Source organism: Crinia signifera, chromosome 9 (assembly GCF_055691185.1).
Source record: "Crinia signifera chromosome 9, ASM5569118v1, whole genome shotgun sequence".
NCBI lineage: Eukaryota > Metazoa > Chordata > Amphibia > Anura > Myobatrachidae > Crinia > Crinia signifera.
This window is the reverse complement of record NC_139225.1, coordinates 153,653,302-153,675,220: the sequence shown is the minus strand read 5'-3', so window position 1 is coordinate 153,675,220 and position 21,919 is coordinate 153,653,302. Positions and strand designations below refer to the sequence as shown.

The following is a 21,919-nucleotide window of genomic DNA, read 5'->3' as shown; positions in this document are numbered from 1 at the left end:
GTCACAATAAATTTCTGAAAATATATTCAGATTACATCTTATTGAGAAAGGGTTGCGCCAAACATAGACATATTCTGTTCCTTTTTTGAATTATTAATGCAAGGTAAGGAGCCAATTATTTACCTCGTGAGTGCCCAATCCCTGTTCCAAACATGAGCCGCAATTTTTCACAGCGAAAATATTATTAGGGCTATAAGTTGTAGTTGTATGCCAGCTGTAGAGCTACCAGTTGTCTTAACATCTCTACTGTATGTACAACATATATACTGAATGTTTATTGAACAAAATCAATAAAAATGATAGAAAATAGATGCATATTTTGTACTGGACTTAATTATTCATTGCGGAGGCGGAGGCTTGAGGCCTGGGATGTGTGTTCTCTAATCCACCCGCAGGTGAGGAACACCAGAGCCACCGCTTCCTGTGTACACTGTACAAACCTGATATATATGGCTAACCACTCCTCACCTCTATGAGGTGAAGTACCGCCACAGACCACTAGGGGCCACCGAACGGACCAAATTACTCCTTTGTGTGCTAATGTCAGAAAGTGAAAGCAATTTTTGCAAACACACAGATCGGTTTCAAACTTGCTGCATATAGAGAGAGGGAGCTGGGGGTATGGTGGAGCCAAAAACTGTCACAGCTCAAAGTGAAAGTACCTTGCAGAAGCCAACATTTTTACACCAAGCAAAAATAGGGGACAATTCCCCGATACCCAATCACACAATCAAATAATGGACTGTCCACACCGTCAAATGAATATTTTTTGTTGTATTTTTTAGCACCCGTACAATAAAACTGTACCATTTACAATAAAAAGAAAATTCTCAGTTCACAAGAAGTTAAAGTGCCGCGTGGTTCCATTGGAGCAGCACACGGCGGTCCCCGCACCGGGGGGCTCTGATTTCATATGTCTGGTTCTGTCCTTTTCTCGCGCTATTTCCTTGCACTCCAAATTGCTTTAAAATTAGCATTTACTATAAAAAGTAAGAAGCATCGGATTAGTGGGAAGAAGAGCCCTGAGCACATTCACACGAATTTCCTCCTCCCCCCGTCGATAGCCATGCCGTCTACGCATCTGCTGAGTCCGCTGAAGAAAGCAAGGCTAAAGCGTCTAGTGGTGTCGGCAAGGCCCTGGCGCCGACCTCGGCACGCTTGTTCCAGAGCCTGCCTGTTCTTAGTCCGCCGCTACGCTGTCCTCGGGAAACCCGTTCAGCCGCACACCATGTGTCGTTTGAGTGTCATCAGTAGGCGAGCACATATACGTGTCGAGCGAGTCCAAGACCATCCTGCTACAGGTTAGGTAAGCTTGATCTACTTCTGCCAGCGTGATCCTCCTTTACGTCCCATCCTCACCGGTTTAACGCATACTCGTTTAGAAAGCAGATTCAGAAAATTGGAGGAAGGACAGAAAGAAAACATTTAATCATATTAATTTACAGCATCTTAAGTTTACCGAGTCCTTGGCTGTGGTTGGCTTCAATCCCAAGTGTCTTCAGACAACAAAGCGTGATTGTCTATCCTAGTATTGGGTGATGAGAGGGGTCAGTTGATCCGTAATGTCTTGTGGGTGAACCAATTCATTATTTGAGTTCATTCTCCTAAAACGCCATTCGGACACAAGTCGACAAAAAAAAAATTCATGGAACAAAAGTGGGGGGGAAAAAAAAGAAAACATCCAACACAAGGGGTCACAGAGACAAACCGCTCAGCGCGTGTAACGTGGCGTAGATGGAGAATTGCTGAAGATGGGCGATTCTGACGAATACGTGCCAGGAAAAGTCACAAGGGAACAGTCCGGTGACGTTAACTCACTACCCTCCGGGCCTGTGCTGGAAATCTCTTAACCATGGCGGTGGTGAGGATAAAGAACGCAAATGGAAGTTTTTACAGGAAAGGATGGGAGGGAAATGTTCAAATCAAAACATCCAATCACCGGTTTCTGGCACCTGCTAAGGCCGCCGCCCCCTGACCCGGGTTATTGCCTCCGATGCAGCGGAAGGTATTTGCACACAAGTCCTGGGTCAGCCGTCAACTGGTGATGGGCTGGAATTCCACAGATGAGCCCAAGAGCCGCACCAGCTCCGGATCGTATTTGATCAACTCTATAGTCTCTCCAGTGTCCTGAGGCCAGAGGTCCGTGCCCTCGGCAGGGGTGAGGATCTGGCTAGAGAGCACCTGTCTGGTGAACTCTTTCTTCTGCATGCTGACGATTTCAAAGTTCGGGAACCGAGCCTGGAATATCCGGGAGGACAACTTCAGCCTCTTCAGAATGTCAGAGATCAGGAACCAGTTGCTGGGTCTGCAAACAGATGAGATAAAGGAATGATACTGTTAATTCATTGTTTGCTCTGTATGATATATAGTTTTACCCAAGTTAAAGCATTAAAACAGGTGTTCCCTCCTTCCCCAACCTACAATAACAGTATCCACAAAAGGAGTAGTTTAATGGGGGTCATTTAACGTCTACCCCCACCATCAGGTGCTGCCGCAGACCACCCATGCTGCAGAGAAAACCAAAGTGCACCAAATGGTTCCAGCTCTATGTGCACAGCAGGACCCCAACGATAGCACAATCAGTGGTCAAGCAATACCAAAGCATAGAATGTGCTAAAAATGTTGCTAGAAAAATGTCCGCCGCCAAGGAATAGACAGATGCTAATGGGCTACTAATATCTGCAGGACAAGTAACCATATGAAACGGAATCTTATAAACGCACCACAGCAGGCAATGTGACTGATCACATAGACCACGCACTACAGGAGGTAACGTGACTGATCACATAAACCACGCATTACGGGAGGCAATGTGACTGATCACAGAGACCATGCACTACAGGAGGTAACGTGACTGATCACATAAACCACGCATTACGGGAGGCAATGTGACTGATCACATAGACCACGCACTACAGGAGGTAACGTGACTGATCACATAAACCACGCATTACGGGAGGCAATGTGACTGATCACATAGACCACGCACTACAGGAGGTAACGTGACTGATCACATAAACCACGCATTACGGGAGGCAATGTGACTGATCACATAGACCACGCACTACAGGAGGTAACGTGACTGATCACATAAACCACGTATTACGGGAGGCAATGTGACTGATCACATAGACCACGCACTACAGGAGGTAACGTGACTGATCACATAGATCACGCACTACGGGAGGTAACGTGACTGATCACATAAACCACGCACTACAGGAGGCAATGGGGCTGATCACATAGACCATGCACTACAGGAGGTAACGTGACTGATCACATAGATCACGCATTACGGGAGGCAATGTGACTGATCACATAGACCACGCACTACGGGAGGCAATGGGACTGATCACAGAGACCACGCACTACGGGAGGCAATGTGACTGATCACAGAGACCATGCACTACGGGAGGCAATGGGGCTGATCACATAAACCACGCACCACAGGAGGCAATGCGACTGATCACATAGACCACACACTACAGCAGGCAATGTGACTGATCACATAGACCACGCACTACGGGAGGCAATGTGACTGATCATGCACATGTTACATCTGCCTCACCTGCAGTGCAGCATGGTTTTGCCCATCTGCAATAATTGCAGCCTTACTAACAGGTCTGAAATCTGGCCCGACTATATAGTACTGAATCTAACATCACTGCAAGCTATTGTCTCTGTTATCAGACATTTTAGCCTTCAGGTTATTCCTGCCGTATCCTTAACCCCAGGCTGTCTGTTGTACAAATCTAATAAAAGTAGAATGGAAAAAAAAACAAATCAGGTTTTATCTATCATTTCTCTATTGCATAATTACAGACAAAATCTGATAAGGTGATGTTGCCCATAGCAACCTTTCATTTCAGTCTCAAAGGGGGGGAAATAAACGTACAATTCTAACATTGGCCACAAGAGGTCGCTGCTACCCACAACTTGGTAAACTCTTTTACTCTGCACACGAGCTGTTGCGTTCGTCAGTCCCGTCGGGCAGCAGACACTCACCCGCTAGTGAGGGAGACATGCAGGTTGTAACAGGAAATGAGCGGTGTATCCGAGAACTCAAACAAAAACTGGTCTTCCTGTTCCTTTTCCCCCTTCTCCTCCTCCTCCGCAGGGGGCTCAGAAGCGTCCAGGAGAATGTCATGGCCAATTTCATCCTTGGCTGCTGCAGAAGAAAGCACATGGTGGTGGTCAGAGAGGGGCTGCAGTAGGAATATAGTGGTCTATGGAGCAGGTGTGCGGCACACCACAAGATGCAGCCCCGAGGTGTGGTCCCAGACCTCACACCAGCATCTCACAAAGGATCCACATTTCTACAACTCATAGGGGCCCATTTATTATCAAGGATCGCATTTACAATGGAATGTTACCGCCCAGGATCCTATCACAGGAATGTATCATCCCTGATGCGCAGGGACAGTGCTCCAAAAGGGGCCCGTTCCTGGGATGTGCTGAGCCGGGCACCGGGGTGTCTGCGCATGCGGTTAGCGTTGACCCCTGCTGACCCCGCTGACTGCACTGCCTCAGCAGCAGTGTGATCCGACTACAGTGGGCTACCGACATCTCAGAATGGCGGTAGCCTAGGGATGCGATGCACTGCTGCCCGATGTTGATACATCGGGCAGCTTCGCATCCCCCATAGAAACCTATGATGGGATGCGGCCGGCGGCGGTGTAGGAGGGATCTCCAATACCTGCTGCGGTCCCTCCTGATACATTCAGGTGATACTTCATATTTGCGGCTAACCCCCGAAAACAGGTGTTTTCGAGGGATGTAGCCGCAAATATTGAATGATAAATGGGCCCCTTAAACCCCATACACGCTAAGCGATATTACAAACAATCTGGATCATGTTGGTCCATCTGAGCGATATCGTTGTAATATCGTCCAGTGTGTACTCTCAATATCGTTAACGATGTCCTCCATCATCTGTATGTGCAGCTAAATTTAAACTATATTGTCACCGACTGCATGTACAGTACAGGAATCCGATGCATCACTGAACGATATCGTTATGTGTGTATACACTATATTGTTTGCCTGTACAAAGGAAATCCTACACTAAGGGTGTTATTCTGACCTCAGCTGCCCGTCCTGTCCTCGTACAGGGCACTCCGAGATCGGAGACACCACAGAGGTTTCCCAGATCTGCGAGCGCTGGAGACATCATTCGATGGTCGCCAAGGCTGTAAATGGATGATGGCGGCGTGCGAGGGCGGTATAGGTGGCCGTGCAGGAGGCGTCTGGGGGACTTCGCAAGGCTGCAAAATTCACAGCCTTGCGAGTCAGCCAGAATAAGGCCCACTATCCTCTAGTGTAGATCTGGCCTATCTAAGGCTCTCCGGATGTTGTGAAACTACAAGTCCCAGAATGCCCTGCAACGGTTTGGATATCAGGGAATAGGATAAAACTGTGGCAGGGAATGCTGGGATGTGTAGTTTCACAACAACTGAAGAGCCAGAGGTTGGCCAGGCCTGGTCTAGTGTGTATTGGGGCTTTAGGTACAGCTGCAGTGACATCAAGTCTCCAGCAGAGGTCCTTTGTCTAAAAAGGAACCATTATTAGTGAGGGATACGGTTATTGGGTGGACCCTACATAAATCAACATGCATCGGGTCGACCACTGACAGTCGATAGGCCTTAGGTCGACACCTGAAAATGGTCGGCAGTATTACGTTGACAATGGGATGGTCATCAGTCAAAGTTTTTCACATTTATTTTTGAGTCAACAAGTGCTGACATGAGGTATTTCATGCCCTACCATCCACTACAGCGTGGTGGGAAAATAAAATAGTGTGCCCGAAGCTTGGCGAGGGGACGCAGTGTCCATGTCAACTATGCTGACATGCGGGTAAAAAAAACTGTGAAGTACTTCTTTTGACTGTCGACCTAATGCTTGTGTCAACCTTCCCGCCCTGTCGGAAACACATACAGGACTAGTAAGGCACTCACCAAACACAGAGCTGCTGTAGAAGTCCCAGGCTGCCCGTGGGTCACCATCGGTCCGGCCTCGCAGGTCAGAGAGGTAATCTGTGTGAGAAGGATATATGGCAGTGAGCAGCGCAGAACCCACATCTACCCTGGACGCCTGCAGACCGCTCTTACCGCTCCAGCTGCATTAAACGGCGGGAACGGGACAGACAGACCGCGTCTACACAGTACAGGCATGATTGTGACACGTGGGAAACTTAGGCTTTGGAACTGTTGCTGAACTGAAAGTCCCAGCATGCCCTCTAGAGGTAAGGTTGTAAAAAAAAGCAGCCGGCGCTTGTGTGCTGAGACTTGCAGTTCTACGGCAGCTGGAGAGGCGGTGCTAGAAACGTCAGGCTCACCTCTCAAAAACGTCTTCATAGAGTCGCTGCTCGCCAGTTTCATGGCGGTCTGTCCGGAGTACGTGGCCAGCGTGGGGTCTGCGCCGTAGGATAGCAGGAGCCACACCGTTTCCAAGTTGTCGTTGACCACGGCGTCGTGTATGGGCCTGAGGCAGAGGGAGAACACGTGTTAGTGGCCTGAGAATAGAAGATCGTTATACTCTGGTGACTAGGGGCCTTATTCTAGTTCACTCTTTCTGACAAAATCCTTCTTAGATGGACAAAACCATGTGCACTGCAGGGAGGCAGATGTAACATGTGCAGAGAGAATTGGATTTGTGCGAGTGATTTTGTTTCTGTGCAGGGTAAATACTGGCTGCTTTATTTTTACACTTCAATATAGATCTCACTTTGAAGAAAAACCCCACCCAAATCTAATCATATTTGCAAAAGTAACATCTGCCCCACCTGCAGTGCACATGGTTTTGTCTATCTAAGAAGGATTTTGTCAGAAAGAGTGAACTAGAATAAGGCCCTATATGAGGAGATCAGACCTGAGGACCAGATTCCCCCCTCATGCATCCCTCGCACTCATTAGGCAGATCCAATTAAGAGGAATCTGCATTTTCCAGAACTTTCTGTGCGCTTTCCGTGGGACACATGCCTGAAAGCACCCCTCTCACCCCCCTCTTTAGTAAGAGTCACTGCCCTCCATCTGCTCCCCCAGCTCCACCCCCACCACAGTGCAATAAATCAGCACTTCCTATGTCACACGGTGACTGGGTGGACAGGAGTGACTGGGCAGGCGGCCATCTTGGAAGATTTCCTTGGAATGCCCCCGACCAAACTGTTAATCTTCTACAGCTGAGGCCGGACTCCAATGCCTGTCATGGCTGTGCTTCCACTTCCTTCATCCTCCGTCTGTCCCATCCCCCAGCCCTCTCTCTGGAACATTTCCTGCCGTTAATATAAAGCGCTATATAGTGACAAAAGCTGGAATGCACTAATGGCCGACCGTCTCCTGTAGAAAGTGAGGCTACGTTACAAGTGCAACCGTCCGTCGCTACTAGCAACATGATCATATCCAGTGCACACATCCACACCTCATTACAGCTCGACACACCATACCGCAAGCTCTGATACACCCACCCAGAGTGACAATAATGTAGCAGGGTCCCCCAGCAGCACGGAGTATATCAGGAGATGAGTGATGTGTCAGTGAGGACAGGGCTGCATGTGACAGGGGCAGTGACATTATGTGAGGAGGGGAATGGAGGCAGCAGGAAGCCACAGACTGAGAGTTATATAGTGGGAGGAGCAGGGTCCCCAGCAGCACAGAGTATATCAGGAGATGAGTGATGTGTCAGTGAGGACAGGGCTGCATGTGACAGGGGCAGTGGCATTATGTGAGGAGGGGAATGGAGGCAGCAGGAAGCCACAGACTGAGAGTTATATAGTGGGAGGAGCAGGGTCCCCAGCAGCACAGAGTATATCAGGAGATGAGTGATGTGTCAGTGAGGACAGGGCTGCATGTGACAGGGGCAGTGACATGATGTGAGGAGGGGAATGTAGGCAGCAGGAAGCCATAGACTGAGAGTTATATAGTGGGAGGAGCAGGGTCCTCCAGCAGCACAGAGTAAATCAGGAGAAGAGTGATGTGTCAGTGAGGACAGGGATACATGTGACAGGGGCAGTGACATAATGTGAGGAGGGGAATGGGGGCAGCAGGAAGCCACATACTGAGAGTTATATAGTGGGAGGAGCAGGGTCCCCAGCAGCACAGAGTATATCAGGAGATGAGTGATGTGTCAGTGAGGACAGGGCTGCATGTGACAGGGGCAGTGACATGATGTGAGGAGGGGAATGGGGGCAGCAGGAGACCACAGACTGAGAGTTATGTAGTGGTAGGAGCAGGGTCCTCCAGCAGCACAGAGTATATCAGGAGAAGAGTGATGTGTCAGTGAGGACAGGGCTGCATGTGACAGGGGCAGTGACATGATGTGAGGAGGGGAATGGAGGCAGCAGGAAGCCACAGACTGAGATTTAGATAGTGGGAGGAGCAGGGTCCTCCAGCAGCACAGAGTATATCAGGAGATGAGTGATGTGTCAGTAAGGACAGGGCTGCATGTGACAGGGGCACTGACATGATGTGAGGAGGGGAATGGAGGCAGCAGGAAGCCACAGACTGAGATTTATATAGTGGGAGGAGCAGGGTCCCCAGCAGCACAGAGTATATCAGGAGATGAGTGATGTGTCAGTGAGGACAGGGCTGCATGTGACAGGGACAGTGACATGATGTGAGGAGGGGAATGGGGTCAGCAGGAAGCCACAGACTGAGCGTTATATAGTGGGAGGAGCAGGGTCCCAGCAGCACAGAGTATATCAGGAGTTTAATGGAATGGAGGCAGCAGGAAGCCACAGACTGACAGTTATATAGTGGGAGGAGCAGGGTCCCCAGCAGCACAGAGTATATCAGGAGATGAGGGATGTGTCAGTGAGGACAGAGCTGCATGTGACAGGGACAGTGACATGGTGTGAGGAGGGGAATGGGGGCAGCAGGAAGCCACAGACTGAGAGTTATATAGTGGGAGGAGCAGGGTCCCCAGCAGCACAGAGAATATCAGGAGTTTAATGGAATGGAGACAGCAGGAAGCCACAGGAGATGACCCGTTAGGTAGGACAGGCCAGTCAGTGATCACTCACCTGGTGCCATCCTGTGCGCTGCAGTTAACATTAGCTCCACTATCCAGCAGGATCTGCAAGATCTCGGTCCAGCCACGTGCGCAGGCTTCATGTAGAGCGGTGTATCCGGCGTTATCTCTGTGGTTGATGTCACCCAGATCTCGCTGCAGACAATACAGCACGACATCCTGGGGGAAGAGTACAGCTTTAATTGACAGAAGAACTGGAGACTCCCGGGGTAAGTGAAACAGGACTGACGGCTCAATCTAACATCACGCTATAGGAGGAGCGGCTATTGTCACGTCATACAGATGCACTTCCCGCTGTACACAGAGATCCCCTAACCACCCCTCTACCATGAGATAACCCCAAGCTGGCCATATCATTGTAGGAACCAATGGGGCGTCTGGATGAACAAAGAGCGGGTCACCTTATATCCCAGCCGCGCCGCCCTCTGTAGCAGGGTCTCTCCTGCATTTTTATTCACAATCAGCCTTCTGGCTTCGGGGGGAATGTGCTGGGCGCTGGGGGTGTCGCAGGAGCCAAGAGTGCTGGTACGTCGGGATCTGCAGGGAGTTCCGGGATCTGCGTTCTTCCGGGGTGATTTGATGGGGGTGTTCCTGGGGGACTGGAGGCTCCGTCTGCCTTTTCCCTAGATGGAATAACATCAGAACAAGGATATTAACTTCAGGACATTGAGTGTGATGTAAACAAAGGTTCCAGGTCGTCAGAAGTAGATTCTGATTGGTTGCCCGTAGCAACATCCCCTGTGAACTAGAATCCACATAGAAGCTGAGCTGAGCTTTTTAAATGTCCCATAATCACAGGATCCCAACCGCGGTTCCCAAGCGGCACTTACACTCCAGGTTTTAAGGATAAGCCCACAAGTGACTTACGGGGTGATTCAGGTTGGTTTGCAAAGCACATTGGTCTGCTTATGAACAAAACGATGCTGCACTGCAGGTGGGGCAGATGTAATAGGTGCAGAGAGTTACATTTGGGCAAGTTATATTATTACACTGCAATATAGATATCGGTTTGAAGCACACACCCCATCCAAATGTAACTCTCTCTGCACATGTTACATCTGCCCCACCTGCAGTGCACGTGGTTTTGTCCATTAGCAGACCAAATGTGCATTGCAAACCGACCTGAATCACCCCCTGAGTTACGATTTAACCATGTTTGACGGGAGTTCTACTGAAGATGGGAAGTTTCCCATAGCAACCAAACAGATTCTATGTATTATCTTCTAGAAGGTGTTAAATAAATAAGTGAATAACGGACAGGTTGCTATGGGTAACATCCTATCTTCAATAGAGCATTACATTTGCCCGTGTCCTGAGGGCTGTGGTTGTGAATGACTGGGTATAGGACGTCAGTGGTAACCACACACTGCACATCGCTGTGTAGCCTGTGGCCCCCAGCTCTTACACATGTCTATACTGATACACACCCCCCTAATTATACAGAAAGACCCCGCCCCATCCTACCGTGTACCTGGGGGCCAAGAAACAGAAGGACGCGCAGAGAAATCACACGCTGTTGCGCCCTGCCCGATTTTTAAAGGGCAAAATGCGCCCTGCCCCTCCAGCAGCGCCCCGCTAAAACAGCCTGCTGCCTGTCTTGCCGGTGTGCCCGGCAGCTCAGGGATTTCGGCGGGGCCAGGTCCGCCCCCCTTGCACGACGGTGGCAGCCCAGGCCCGCCCCCTTTAGTGACGTCGGCGGCCCGGGACCGCCTACAACAATGACGTCGGTGGGCCCGGTCCGCCCCATTGCGTTGCCCCCGTGCAGCAGCACCCTGCCCCAAAAAATTCCTAGAGGGAACACTATTATGTATCCTCCACCCCCGTATTACACAATACAACAGGGACACAGGGGGTTATTCAGACCTGATCGCTGGGCTATGACTTTGCAGCCCGGCCAATTACTGATACATTGCGCAATGGAACAGATCGTAATGAACGTGCGTGAGGCCATCCAGCAATAAGGTCCTGTGTGTTCTAATCACTGGCCGTACACAGGCTGATGGACAGGGAGCCGGTGTTTGGGGGAGGTAAACGGCCGTGTTTTGGGACTGTCAGGGAAAACACGGGCGTGCTCAGATATGTGACGTCAGCTCCAACCCCGATTGTCCTGTTCGTAACCCAGCACCGCGGCCGGTGTGTGTGACACACACAGACTGCACGAGGTGGTGGCTTATCTGATCGCACTCAGGTCTGAATAACCCCCACTGTACCAGTCAGCAGCACATGGAGATGGGTCATGCTGGATGTAACATAATGCAGACACAGCTCCCCCGGCCTTGTGCTTCCTTACCTTCACCTCCTCCTCAGCGTTGCCCCCGAGGTGCTTAGTTTTGCACTTGCGCTTTCCAGGCGGTTTGTCTGGCGACTGTTCGGAGGGTGAATCCTCTGGGCCTCCCCTGGAAGAGGCGTTGCGGAAATCGCTTTGTCTCTTTTTCTCGCGGGAAGTGAGGGGGCGTTTGGCTTTCCAGGCCTCGCCGTCCCGGTCTGGCGACAGTTTCCGTTTATTTAAGTCTGAAATGAATGAAGGCGATGAGAAGAGAAAGCTGAACACCGTGTATTATACCCTGTACACACGACTCACACAGTAACATTGCTGTGGCCAGAACACACAGACCCGTGGCCAATAAAGCCACAAATATCCACAGGCCCAATTGCAGGGGACAGATAGGCAGAAACAAGAGGATTTGGGGTTTAAAACTGCTGATTGGGATCCCGACAGTCATTTACCCGACGTCGGAATCTCGACGGTTAAAAACACCGACAGACAGGTTCCCGATGGCCTCCGGCTTACTCTCCCTCATGGGGGTCCACCACCCCCATAGAGGGAGAATAGAATAGGTGGCGAGCACAGCGAGCCCGCAAGGGTCTTTGTTGCGTTCACCATGCTGTCCGAGTCCGGGCAGTCGGAACCCTATACCACACCACAACTAAAGGACGCCACAGGATAAGGTCTACATGCATTTTTATGGGGTTTTGGTGTCAATGTCGAGAACTGGGTCAACACGGATCTCCTGTTAGTGTAGCACTTCGCTCGCCATGCTGCTTACTGCGCTCAGCACACTTTACCGATCCCAATTGCAGTTTGAGCGGATGTGTGATACCTGTGTCGACTTTTGCATGTCAACATTATGTCAGTGGCGACCTATTAACAGTTTATCTAGACACTGTTGACGTATCATCCGGATACCACATATAATGACCCACCTGCCCTGGACCTCCTCCTCCTCCGGCAGCACTGAGACACTTCCTCCTCCTCTTTCTCGGTCAGATATTCCCCGTTCTGGTATTTACGGTTCTTCTGACGCCTCCGCTTTCTCCGCCGCAGAGGACCCTCTTCCCCGTCCTGCTCGGAGGGGGTGGCGGCGATTCCGCCATACAGGCCTCTGGTGGAGAGCTCCCAGGGGTCTTGCAGCATCGGGCTGATTAGTTCCGGCTCCGGCTCTTCTTTAACAACCGTGAACCTGCGCGGTCGGCGGGTTTTATACGGCTTCCTGGGCTTGCGCCTTTTGCCAGACGGAAGCACCTCCTCCTCATCCTCGCTCACTGCGTCGGCGATTCCGAGCTCCAAGAATCCAGAGTTACCTGCGAGAGGGGTGTAAATGTAAGTCAGCGCTTTCCTCCTGGACTATGCCTGCCATTCAGCCGCACACGCCAACACTGAAATTACAGGACCACTAAACCCAAAGACGTTCTCTAGAAACCTGACAGTCCGATACAGCTGTGCCTAACGCCTGTGTCTTATCCTCACACACCGCTACAAGTACCCCAGCAGTCCTAGCGGCTGGGCCTGGACGCGGGACACGAAGCGGACCCATATGCGCTAATGAGACATTGCCAGCCGCTGATCAGTGTATGTCCCAGCCAACCAAGACAGCACGCAAGTCTGCCTGGCTGTCAGTCACAATGCCTGCTCTGCTACTGAAGCTCCTCCCTCCCAACATGACCTCCTGCTGCACATTTGTATTCACTTTAAATAATATAGGTGCATTAATTCCCCAAGTAGTAAAGGCTAGGGGATATATTTACTAAAGTGTCCGTATCAGCCAATTAGAATCGACTTAATGATCTAACACCTTCTAGAAAATAACAGCTAGAGTCAGATGTTGCTATGAGCAACACAGCCCTTGTTGCCGCAGTGATGTGTCTAGTTCCTACTGATTGGACAGTCTGCATTCTTGTGAATGCAGGTTCAGCCCATTAAATGCCCCCGGTGTGTAGGCCACACTCCCTAAAGAGAGGCGTGTAAGAGACGTGATGAGATCTACATTAGGTGCATCGGTGCCTTAGCCTTTAACCAAGAGGGCGCTAGAGAAGCCACTGACACAATATTCTGCACCTGTCCCCGATTCTAAAGTGGGAGCCTCTATCTAGTTACCTGTCTGGCTGCGGGTTCTGCTCTTTAAGACAACGGGGATGAAGTCTCTGAAACTGTTCTTGGGTTTTCTCTCCGGCGTGGCTAGCAGAAAGAGAAAAGCAGAGTGTTTCTGTGAGCATCATCTTATTGAATGCATGCAATGTGAGACCCCATCCCCATGTCACAATGTCTACTTATATGGGCACCGACAAAATGGCTGTTCTGCCTTGTTGCCGATTTGATGTCATCTATAGAAAGGGTTTACTTCAATGCATCCTGGTTGAAAGGGATAGCAGGGTAAGCCACTGATCACCACCGAAGATGCCTAAGGGCCTGTCCGGGGTGTGTAATTTGCATATTATCCACCTTTGGTGCAGAAGGCGCACTGAGGAGGATGATCAGCACCTGTTTCTGGTTGGCTGACTACATCTTGTGGCTCCCATTATTACTAGCACTATTCTTACAGTCCACTTGTAATATGCATTATTTGCAATAGGCCTACGGCAGGGATGGGATTCTTACCAGGGGACGGATAAAGGATGTTGGTATACTAAGTTGTATTTGTCTCAGTAATTGTGACTTTTTATATTAATAATACAGTCAGGTCAGACTGCATTGTGCATATGATTCTTCATTAATGTACTATACATATTTGCCCTGATTCTGACTCGGTACAATGCAAAGCTCACACCCGCCCTGCTCTGTGCAAACGGGCCAGAGACTATGCAAGTCCCCGAGTCCGTTTGCCAAGAGAGCCTGCACATGCGCAGAAAAAAACATTGCTCCACCGTGAAAATGCACAGGGGAGTGAATGAAGCAGAATGACCCCCATTGTGTGATGTAGCCAAATCCTTTACTGTTCTATCCCTGTCAGTATCTGATGTAAACTTGGTGCATATACTACTGTTCTCTACCGGCAACTCCCTGGTGCATATACTACTGTTCTCTACCGGCACCTCCCTGGTGCATATTCTACTGTTCTCTCCCGGCACCTCCCTGGCGCATATACTACTGTTCTCTACCGGCACCTCCCTGGTGCATATACTACTGTTCTCTCCCAGCACCTCCCTGGTGCATATACTACTGTTCTCTCCCGGCACCTCCCTGGTGCATATACTACTGTTCTCTCCCAGCACCTCCCTGGTGCATATACTACTGCTCTCTCCTAGCACCTCCCTGGTGCATATACTACTGTTCTCTCCCGGCAACTCCCTGGTGCATATACTACTGTTCTCTCCCGGCACCTCCCTGGTGCATATACTACTGTTCTCTCCCGGCACCTCCCTGGTGCATATACTACTGTTCTCTCCCGGCACCTCCCTGGTGCATATACTACTGTTCTCTCCCAGAACTTCCCTGGTGCATATACTACTGTTCTCTCCCAGCACCTCCCTGATGCATATACTACTGTTCTCTCCCAGAACTTCCCTGGTGCATATACTACTGTTCTCTCCCAGCACCTCCCTGATGCATATACTACTGTTCTCTCCCGGCACCTCCCTGGTGCATATACTACTGTTCTCTGCTAGCACCTCCCTGGTGCATATAATACTATTCTCTCCCGACACCTCCCTGGTGCATATACTACTGTTCTCTCCTAGCACTTTCCTGGTGCATACACTACTGCTCTCTCCTAGCACTTCCCTGGTGCATATACTACTGTTCTCTCCTAGCACCTCCCTGGTGCATATACTACTGTTCTCTCCTAGCACCTCCCTGGTGCATATACTACTGTTCTCTCCCGGCACATATACTACTGTTCTCTCCCGGCACCTCCCTGGTCCATACACTACTGTCCTCTCCTAGCACTTCCCTGGTGCATATACTACTGCTCTCCCGGCACCTCCCTGGTGCATATACTACTGTCCTGGTGCATATACTACTGTTCTCTCCCGGCACCTGGTGCATATACTACTGTTCTCTCCCGGCACCTCCCTGGTGCATACACTACTGTCCTGGTGCATATACTACTGTTCTCTCCCGGCACCTGGTGCATACACTACTGTTCTATCCCGGCACCTCCCTGGTGCATACACTACTGTCCTGGTGCATATACTACTGTTCTCTCCCGGCACCTGGTGCAAACACTACTGTTCTCTCACGGCACCTCCCTGGTGCATACACTACTGTCCTGGTGCATATACTACTGTTCTCTCCCGGCACCTCCCTGGTGCATACACTACTGTTCTCTCCCGGCACCTCCCTGGTGCATACACTACTGTCCTGGTGCATACACTACTGTCCTGGTGCATATACTACTGCTCTCCCGGCACCTCCCTGGTGCATACACTACTGTTCTCTCCCGGCACCTCCCTGGTGCATACACTACTGTCCTGGTGCACCTCCCTGGTGCATACACTACTGTCCAGGTGCATACACTACTGTCATGGTGCATATACTACTGTTCTCTCCCGGCACCTCCCTGGTGCATACACTACTGTCCTGGTGCATACACTACTGTCCTGGTGCATACACTACTGTTCTCTCCCGGCACCTCCCTGGTGCATACACTACTGTCCTGGTGCATATACTACTGTTCTCTCCCGGCACCTCCCTGGTGCATATACTAATGTTCTTTCCTAGCACCTCCCTGGTGCATATACTACTGTTCTCTCCCGGCACCTCCCTGGTGCATACACTACTGTCCTGGTGCATACACTACTGTCCTGGTACATACACTACTGTTCTCTCCCGGCACCTGGTTCATACACTACTGTCCTGGTGCATACACTACTGTTCTCTCCCGGCACCTCCCTGGTGCATACACTACGGTCCTGGTGCATACACTACTGTTCTCTCCCGGCACCTCCATGGTGCATACACTACTGTCCTGGTGCATATACTACTGCTCTCCCGGCACCTCCCTGGTGCATACACTACTGTTCTCTCCCGGCACCTCCCTGGTGCATACACTACTGTCCTGGTGCATACACTACTGTCCTGGTGCATACACTACTGTCATGGTGCATACACTACTGTCCTGGTGCATACACTACTGTCCTGGTGCATACACTACTGTCATGGTGCATATACTACTGTTCTCTCCCGGCACCTCCCTGGTGCATACACTACTGTCCTGGTGCATATACTACTGTCCTGGTGCATATACTACTGCTCTCCCGGCACCTCCCTGGTGCATATACTACTGTTCTCTCCTAGCACCTCCCTGGTGCATATACTACTGTTCTCTCCCGGCACCTCCCTGGTGCATACACTACTGTCCTGGTGCATACACTACTGTCCTGGTACATACACTACTGTTCTCTCCCGGCACCTGGTTCATACACTACTGTCCTGGTGCATACACTACTGTTCTCTCCCGGCACCTCCCTGGTGCATACACTACGGTCCTGGTGCATACACTACTGTTCTCTCCCGGCACCTCCCTGGTGCATATACTACTGTCCTGGTGCATATACTACTGTTCTCTCCCGGCACCTCCCTGGTGCATACACTACTGTCCTGGTGCATACACTACTGTCCTGGTGCATACACTGCTCTCATAGCACTAGCCATAATAATGATAAATGATGGTAGCATCAATAGGAGCCTTTATCTGCGGCATCACCCATGACCATACACAGCAGATAGTGGGAGCGGGGGATACCCCAAATACACACAAACGGAGGTACATCTGTACCAAGGTCATCTCACCCCTCCATGCTAACCAGATGCCTACAATCACCCTGTGCCAGGTTCAGGAGTTCAGAAGTATCATATATATTTATATTCAGCAGCCTTTATTACAGGTTTAGTGGTCCCATAATTCCGCGTACAACAAACCAACACCCACAGAGGAAAACACACAATTGTTACTATATATATATAAAAAAAACCCTGAAAGTACACTGCTCTCACAAATCTCTTGAGCTGAACTACAATGCCCAGCATGCACCACTTCTCCACAACACAAGGTTAATGGGGGGGGGGGGGGGATAAGGAGCAGCAGATTGCGCCGGTACTTGGCAGGTTGTTAGATGGTGTCACAGCACAGACCTGAGCCTGCAATAGGAAGTGTGACTGGGGCACAGGAAGTGCTGCTAACGGCCAGCCACTGACTCGGGTTATGTAACGTCCTCCTGAGCAGAGCTGCCCTAACACACACCCCTACTAGCCGGGCTCATTAGCACGTCGGGGACTAGGCCGGAATGTGTACTCCTATCTATCAGGAAGGCATCGGGCTGGGGAGGTGTCTCTCTGCACACCAGGCCTGACTGACGGAAGCTGTGACTCCTGCAGTTACCGCAGGCCCTGGGCCGATGATTGACAGAACGACACTTAATCAGTGACCCCACAGGGGACCCAAACATTGAAGATACAACACTTCAGGCCACCGGCCTGGACAGTGGGATGAGTTATGACTAGAGAGAATCCCACCATCTGGTCGTATAAACTGTAAGATCGGAATGACCAGAAGGGTGAAGAGACGAGTCTGGGACGCCCTCCTCTAGATTCTGCGTCATTTATCAGTCCGTACGTGGCTGCAGGGGCCACAAGGAAGGTCAGAGAGTGACATGACCTAACAGACATTGGTGCAGCTGCTCTATCTTCATAGAACCCGTGGCCACATTATTAGACAAATAATTAAGGAGAAATAAAATACAGCTCAATATCTCAGGAGGACGGGCCAGTTCTGTGCAGTTCCTCTTCGGTTAATTACACCCCCCCATTTGCCCTGGAGGGGCTCCGGCTGGTCATGTGATCAGCATGCTAATCAGACCCTTTATCATGCTAATCAGTCTGCCTCGCAGGTTTCGTTGCTGGGTCTGTAACTAAGAAGCTCCCGCAGCCTGTATCACCAGAGCCCAATCCTGACAGGCCACTGCAGAAGGCGCAGCGCTATCACCGGAACTTTTACTTGACGTTCGTTCGGTTCTTACCTAGGTCATACTCTGGGTCATAGGGCTCGGCCTTGATGGTGATTCTCTTCCGCCTCTTGGTCCTCGCAGCCGCCGCCGGCTCTTTCTTGGACTTGGCCGCCTTGTGCTCTTTCTTTTCGGGACTTTGGGCCGATCGCCTCTTCCACTGAAATAAACAGGATGCGGAGTGAACACACAACTGGAGCAGAGCGGCCATGAGGTCGCCTGGGAACTTCCGCATTGTACAATATTCCTGGGAACCCGGCTGGCGCAGGGAACCTTTACATTTACCTCTTACATGTGAACCTCTGTGTGTTAACCTGAGACGAGGTCTCCATGCTATTGTAATGTAATCTGCTCCCACCCACCTGAATCATAGTCAGAGTCCCTCCCCAGCACATGTCAATCACACCTGCACAGAGTGAGCGTTATCTAGTGACAATGGAGGACCCAGCAGATAAGGGGGGGGGGGGGGGGATCAGTGCGTCACAGGTCTCTGACATCACATTTCTCCTGCGCACAGCATCACATTTACATTTCAGGTAGAATACTTTCTTTATAAATGACGTAAAGCGCTGGCTGGGAGTTATAGTTCATACCGCTGCATTATTTTACTTTTGTGTTTTGAGGCTGGTTTTAAAATGTAACTGCCCTGTGCCCCCTTTTCCCTCCCTAGTGACCGAACCCTTTGACATAACAATACAGAGAAGTCGTATCAACAAAATACAGATGTTGGAGGGTGTGACTGGTATAGGACCTGTTATACAAAGTACAACATGACATCGCTGCTTCCAGGCTGCACCGCCAGCGGCGGGTAGGAACGCAGGAATGGCCGTGGAGGGGGGGAGGCTGTAGAGAAGTCACTGACACTTCTGATAAACACCCCCTGCCATGACCACCACCCTGGCATCTCGTATCCAGCAGTATCACATAGCATCAGTGTATGGTGAGCTGCAGAGAGCAGTCGCAGTGAATGGCACCACAGGTATAGTGTAATCTCACCCCTCCTACCTGGCTGTGCGGTACTGAGTCTCATTCCTTACACCCTCCCTCTAAATGCAGAAGCTTTACCCATTATATTTTCCCACCCATTACATTTTGCCTTGATTGGCTGAAGTTCAGTTCGTCTTGGCCAGAGGGTAGTATATCACTAATACATAGATCGTTTATTTAAATCGTCAGCAGAGGGAATGGGCAACTTATACAGGACAGCCCAATATGGCAGCTTCGTACGTCAGTGTGTGGCCCCCGTGCCAACAACTATCTGCGGGATGCCGCGGGCCCTGGGACGCAGTCAAGAATGGTGTATTGTAAGTATAACCATCCCATAGTGAAGTTGTACTAAATTCTGCCAGTCAGGAAGGGGTTACTCTATAAGAACACTGTAATATAAGCGAAGTCTTTATCAGTCAACAAATGTCAACATTCCAAACATCTCACTCGCCCTTCAGTGCCAGAACAGGGCAACGTCCGGAACGCGGACTGTACATGCGTCTTCCCTACATTGTCGGTTAGCAGCAGAGAAGATACGTCACAGAAGAAAAGGGTGGCGGTCAAGTTCAGCGGCAGCGCAGGGTGCCGGCCGACGTCGGACGTTTGTTTTTTTTTCTATTTGAAAGGGGCAATCATATGCAGGGCACAGTTTTGCCTTGTAAATGACTGCCCCTTAGAGAAAAAAAAAACAACGTCCAAGGTCAGTCGGCATCCTGGACGGCGGCTTAATTCGGACTCTATTACATCTCACCCATAGTCTAATAACCCAGGTGATAAAGCACAAACACGGGATTCTCTTACACAGGTTACATATACTGCGGCAGTTCACGGTTCCACATATTGCATCAGATAAATACGGATCATCGGATAGACATGCGTTAGCTCTCCAAGCATTACATCAACCACTGACGGTCGACATGGGTTAGGTCAACAAGCATTAGGTCGATATGGGGAAGGTCAACAGTCAAAAGGTTGAAATTAGGTTTTCCACTTTTTTTTGTCCCGAATGTCGACACAGTCGACAGGGACACTAAAAAAGTGCACCGTGTCCCCTCGCTCGGCTCGCTGCGCTCAGGACACTATTTCATTCTCCCACCACCCCCTGGTGGATGGTAGGGCAAGAAATACCGCCTGTTGGCACAAACAAAAAGTGAAAAACCTAATGTCGACCTTTGAGTGTTGACTTTTCCCATGTCGACCTAACCCATATGGATCTTCCGTCATGTCGATCTAATGCTTGGTGACTGTACCCGGCTGTAAGACTGGTCAGAGTACGGCAGGTGGGCACAATGGACCGCATTCACACCTGATTGCTGAGTTGCTAATTTGTAGAGCCCTGCAATCAGGTGTACACCGCCCCGCCAGAATGAAATCCCGCCCCGTGCAAGCCTGCGGGTGACTTAGCCAACTGGCGTGATAGAACCAGTCGGATCCGACGGCACAGATCCTCCATCCAGACTCCTGGGCACCTCTGCGTTTTCCCTGACACTCCCACAAAACGGACGGTTACCGTCCCAAACACCGGTCTCGCGCATGCGTATTACGGGCCGTACGCACGCATTGTCTATTGATAATCGTCCAGCCTGTGAATTCGCATCTGTGTGATCAAGTCTGAATCAGGCCCAATGTACGCCGTCACTTTGTGGTAACTTTTTACATACTAATTGCCCCCATGTATCAGGGGATAAGCGTTCCCCCTTCTCATATGGAGAGAGTGCCCATAGGAACCCACAGGGGTTGAGAGTTTGTGGGCTAAAAACTGTCACAGCTCAAAGTGAAAGTAAAAACTGTCACAGCTCAAAGTGAAAGTACATGGGAGAAGCTGTGATTTTGACAGGCTTTTAACTAGTAGTTCATAAAGTGGTCAACCACAAAATGTTTACCCTGGGAGCCCCCCCCCCATGTCCCATCTAACACCCTTCGCTCTCATACAATCATTGTTTATGGCATGTATAGATCAGTGGATGTGGCGACAGTGGCGGTGTCTGCCAAGATGCAGAATGACTGTCAGAGAAGGCGGCATCTATTGGAGTGCGGTGCCTCCTATTGTATCACACAGAAGATGCGTACAAACACATAGAGGCTCATGATCTTCATACATCACCGAATCAGGCCCAAAGTCAGAATGCGCATTATGTGCTGTCCCTTACTTTACTAAGATCGGGGGTCTACGTATTTATGTAGCATCTTAGATAAGATAATAGAGACAATCTGATTGGTTGCTATGGGCAACATCACATCTTCAATAGAACTCCCGTCTTTGTAAATTGACTTCACTGAAACCTTCATACAATTACCCCAACACCGTTCTGACCGGACTGAGAACCCCCACTTATACCCCTTTCATACCGCCAATTGCCAGGTCGCTGACGTCAGATGGGGGAGGGGCGGAGATGCATCATCGGGGGTGAGGGAGGAGACAGCGCTTGGAGTGGACACTGTCTCCAAGCACTGCCTCCTCTATAGTGTGAACAGGACCCATTCACACTGAACAGCAACCCGGGTCACAACCTTATTCAACCCTGCTTGTGACCTGTGTTGAAATGCAGTGTTGCTCGACCCAGGAATTTTGCTAGTGGCACTTTCACACCGCAGTCCAACCTGGGACAACTCGACAATAACCTGGGTCCCGAGATGCGGTCTGAAAGGAGTATATATATCTGGAGTAATTGCCCACCTCGGTTTTGCA

The 21,919-nt window shown here is 50.3% G+C and overlaps 1 protein-coding gene across 6 annotated transcripts in view; it reads right to left on the bottom strand.

Moving 5' to 3' along the window:
- Nucleotides 1-759: 759 nt before the first annotated feature.
- The window catches only part of BCORL1 (BCL6 corepressor like 1), an 83,946-nt gene continuing 62,786 nt past the window's right edge, over nt 760-21,919 (bottom strand). For 5 of the 6 annotated variants that reach the window (XM_083160319.1, XM_083160323.1, XM_083160321.1 and 2 more), the window contains 10 exons: nt 18,259-18,403; nt 13,400-13,480; nt 12,229-12,606; nt 11,315-11,535; nt 9,426-9,647; nt 9,017-9,183; nt 6,335-6,480; nt 5,955-6,032; nt 4,006-4,168; nt 760-2,305 (listed from right to left, as the gene is read on the bottom strand). In XM_083160319.1, coding sequence (XP_083016445.1) covers nt 2,035-2,305; nt 4,006-4,168; nt 5,955-6,032; nt 6,335-6,480; nt 9,017-9,183; nt 9,426-9,647; nt 11,315-11,535; nt 12,229-12,606; nt 13,400-13,480; nt 18,259-18,403 — 1,872 coding nt within the window. In that variant the 3' untranslated portion in view covers nt 760-2,034. The remainder of the gene's footprint in view (nt 2,306-4,005; nt 4,169-5,954; nt 6,033-6,334; nt 6,481-9,016; nt 9,184-9,425; nt 9,648-11,314; nt 11,536-12,228; nt 12,607-13,399; nt 13,481-18,258; nt 18,404-21,919) is intronic. The other variant, XM_083160320.1, reaches the window with a different exon arrangement.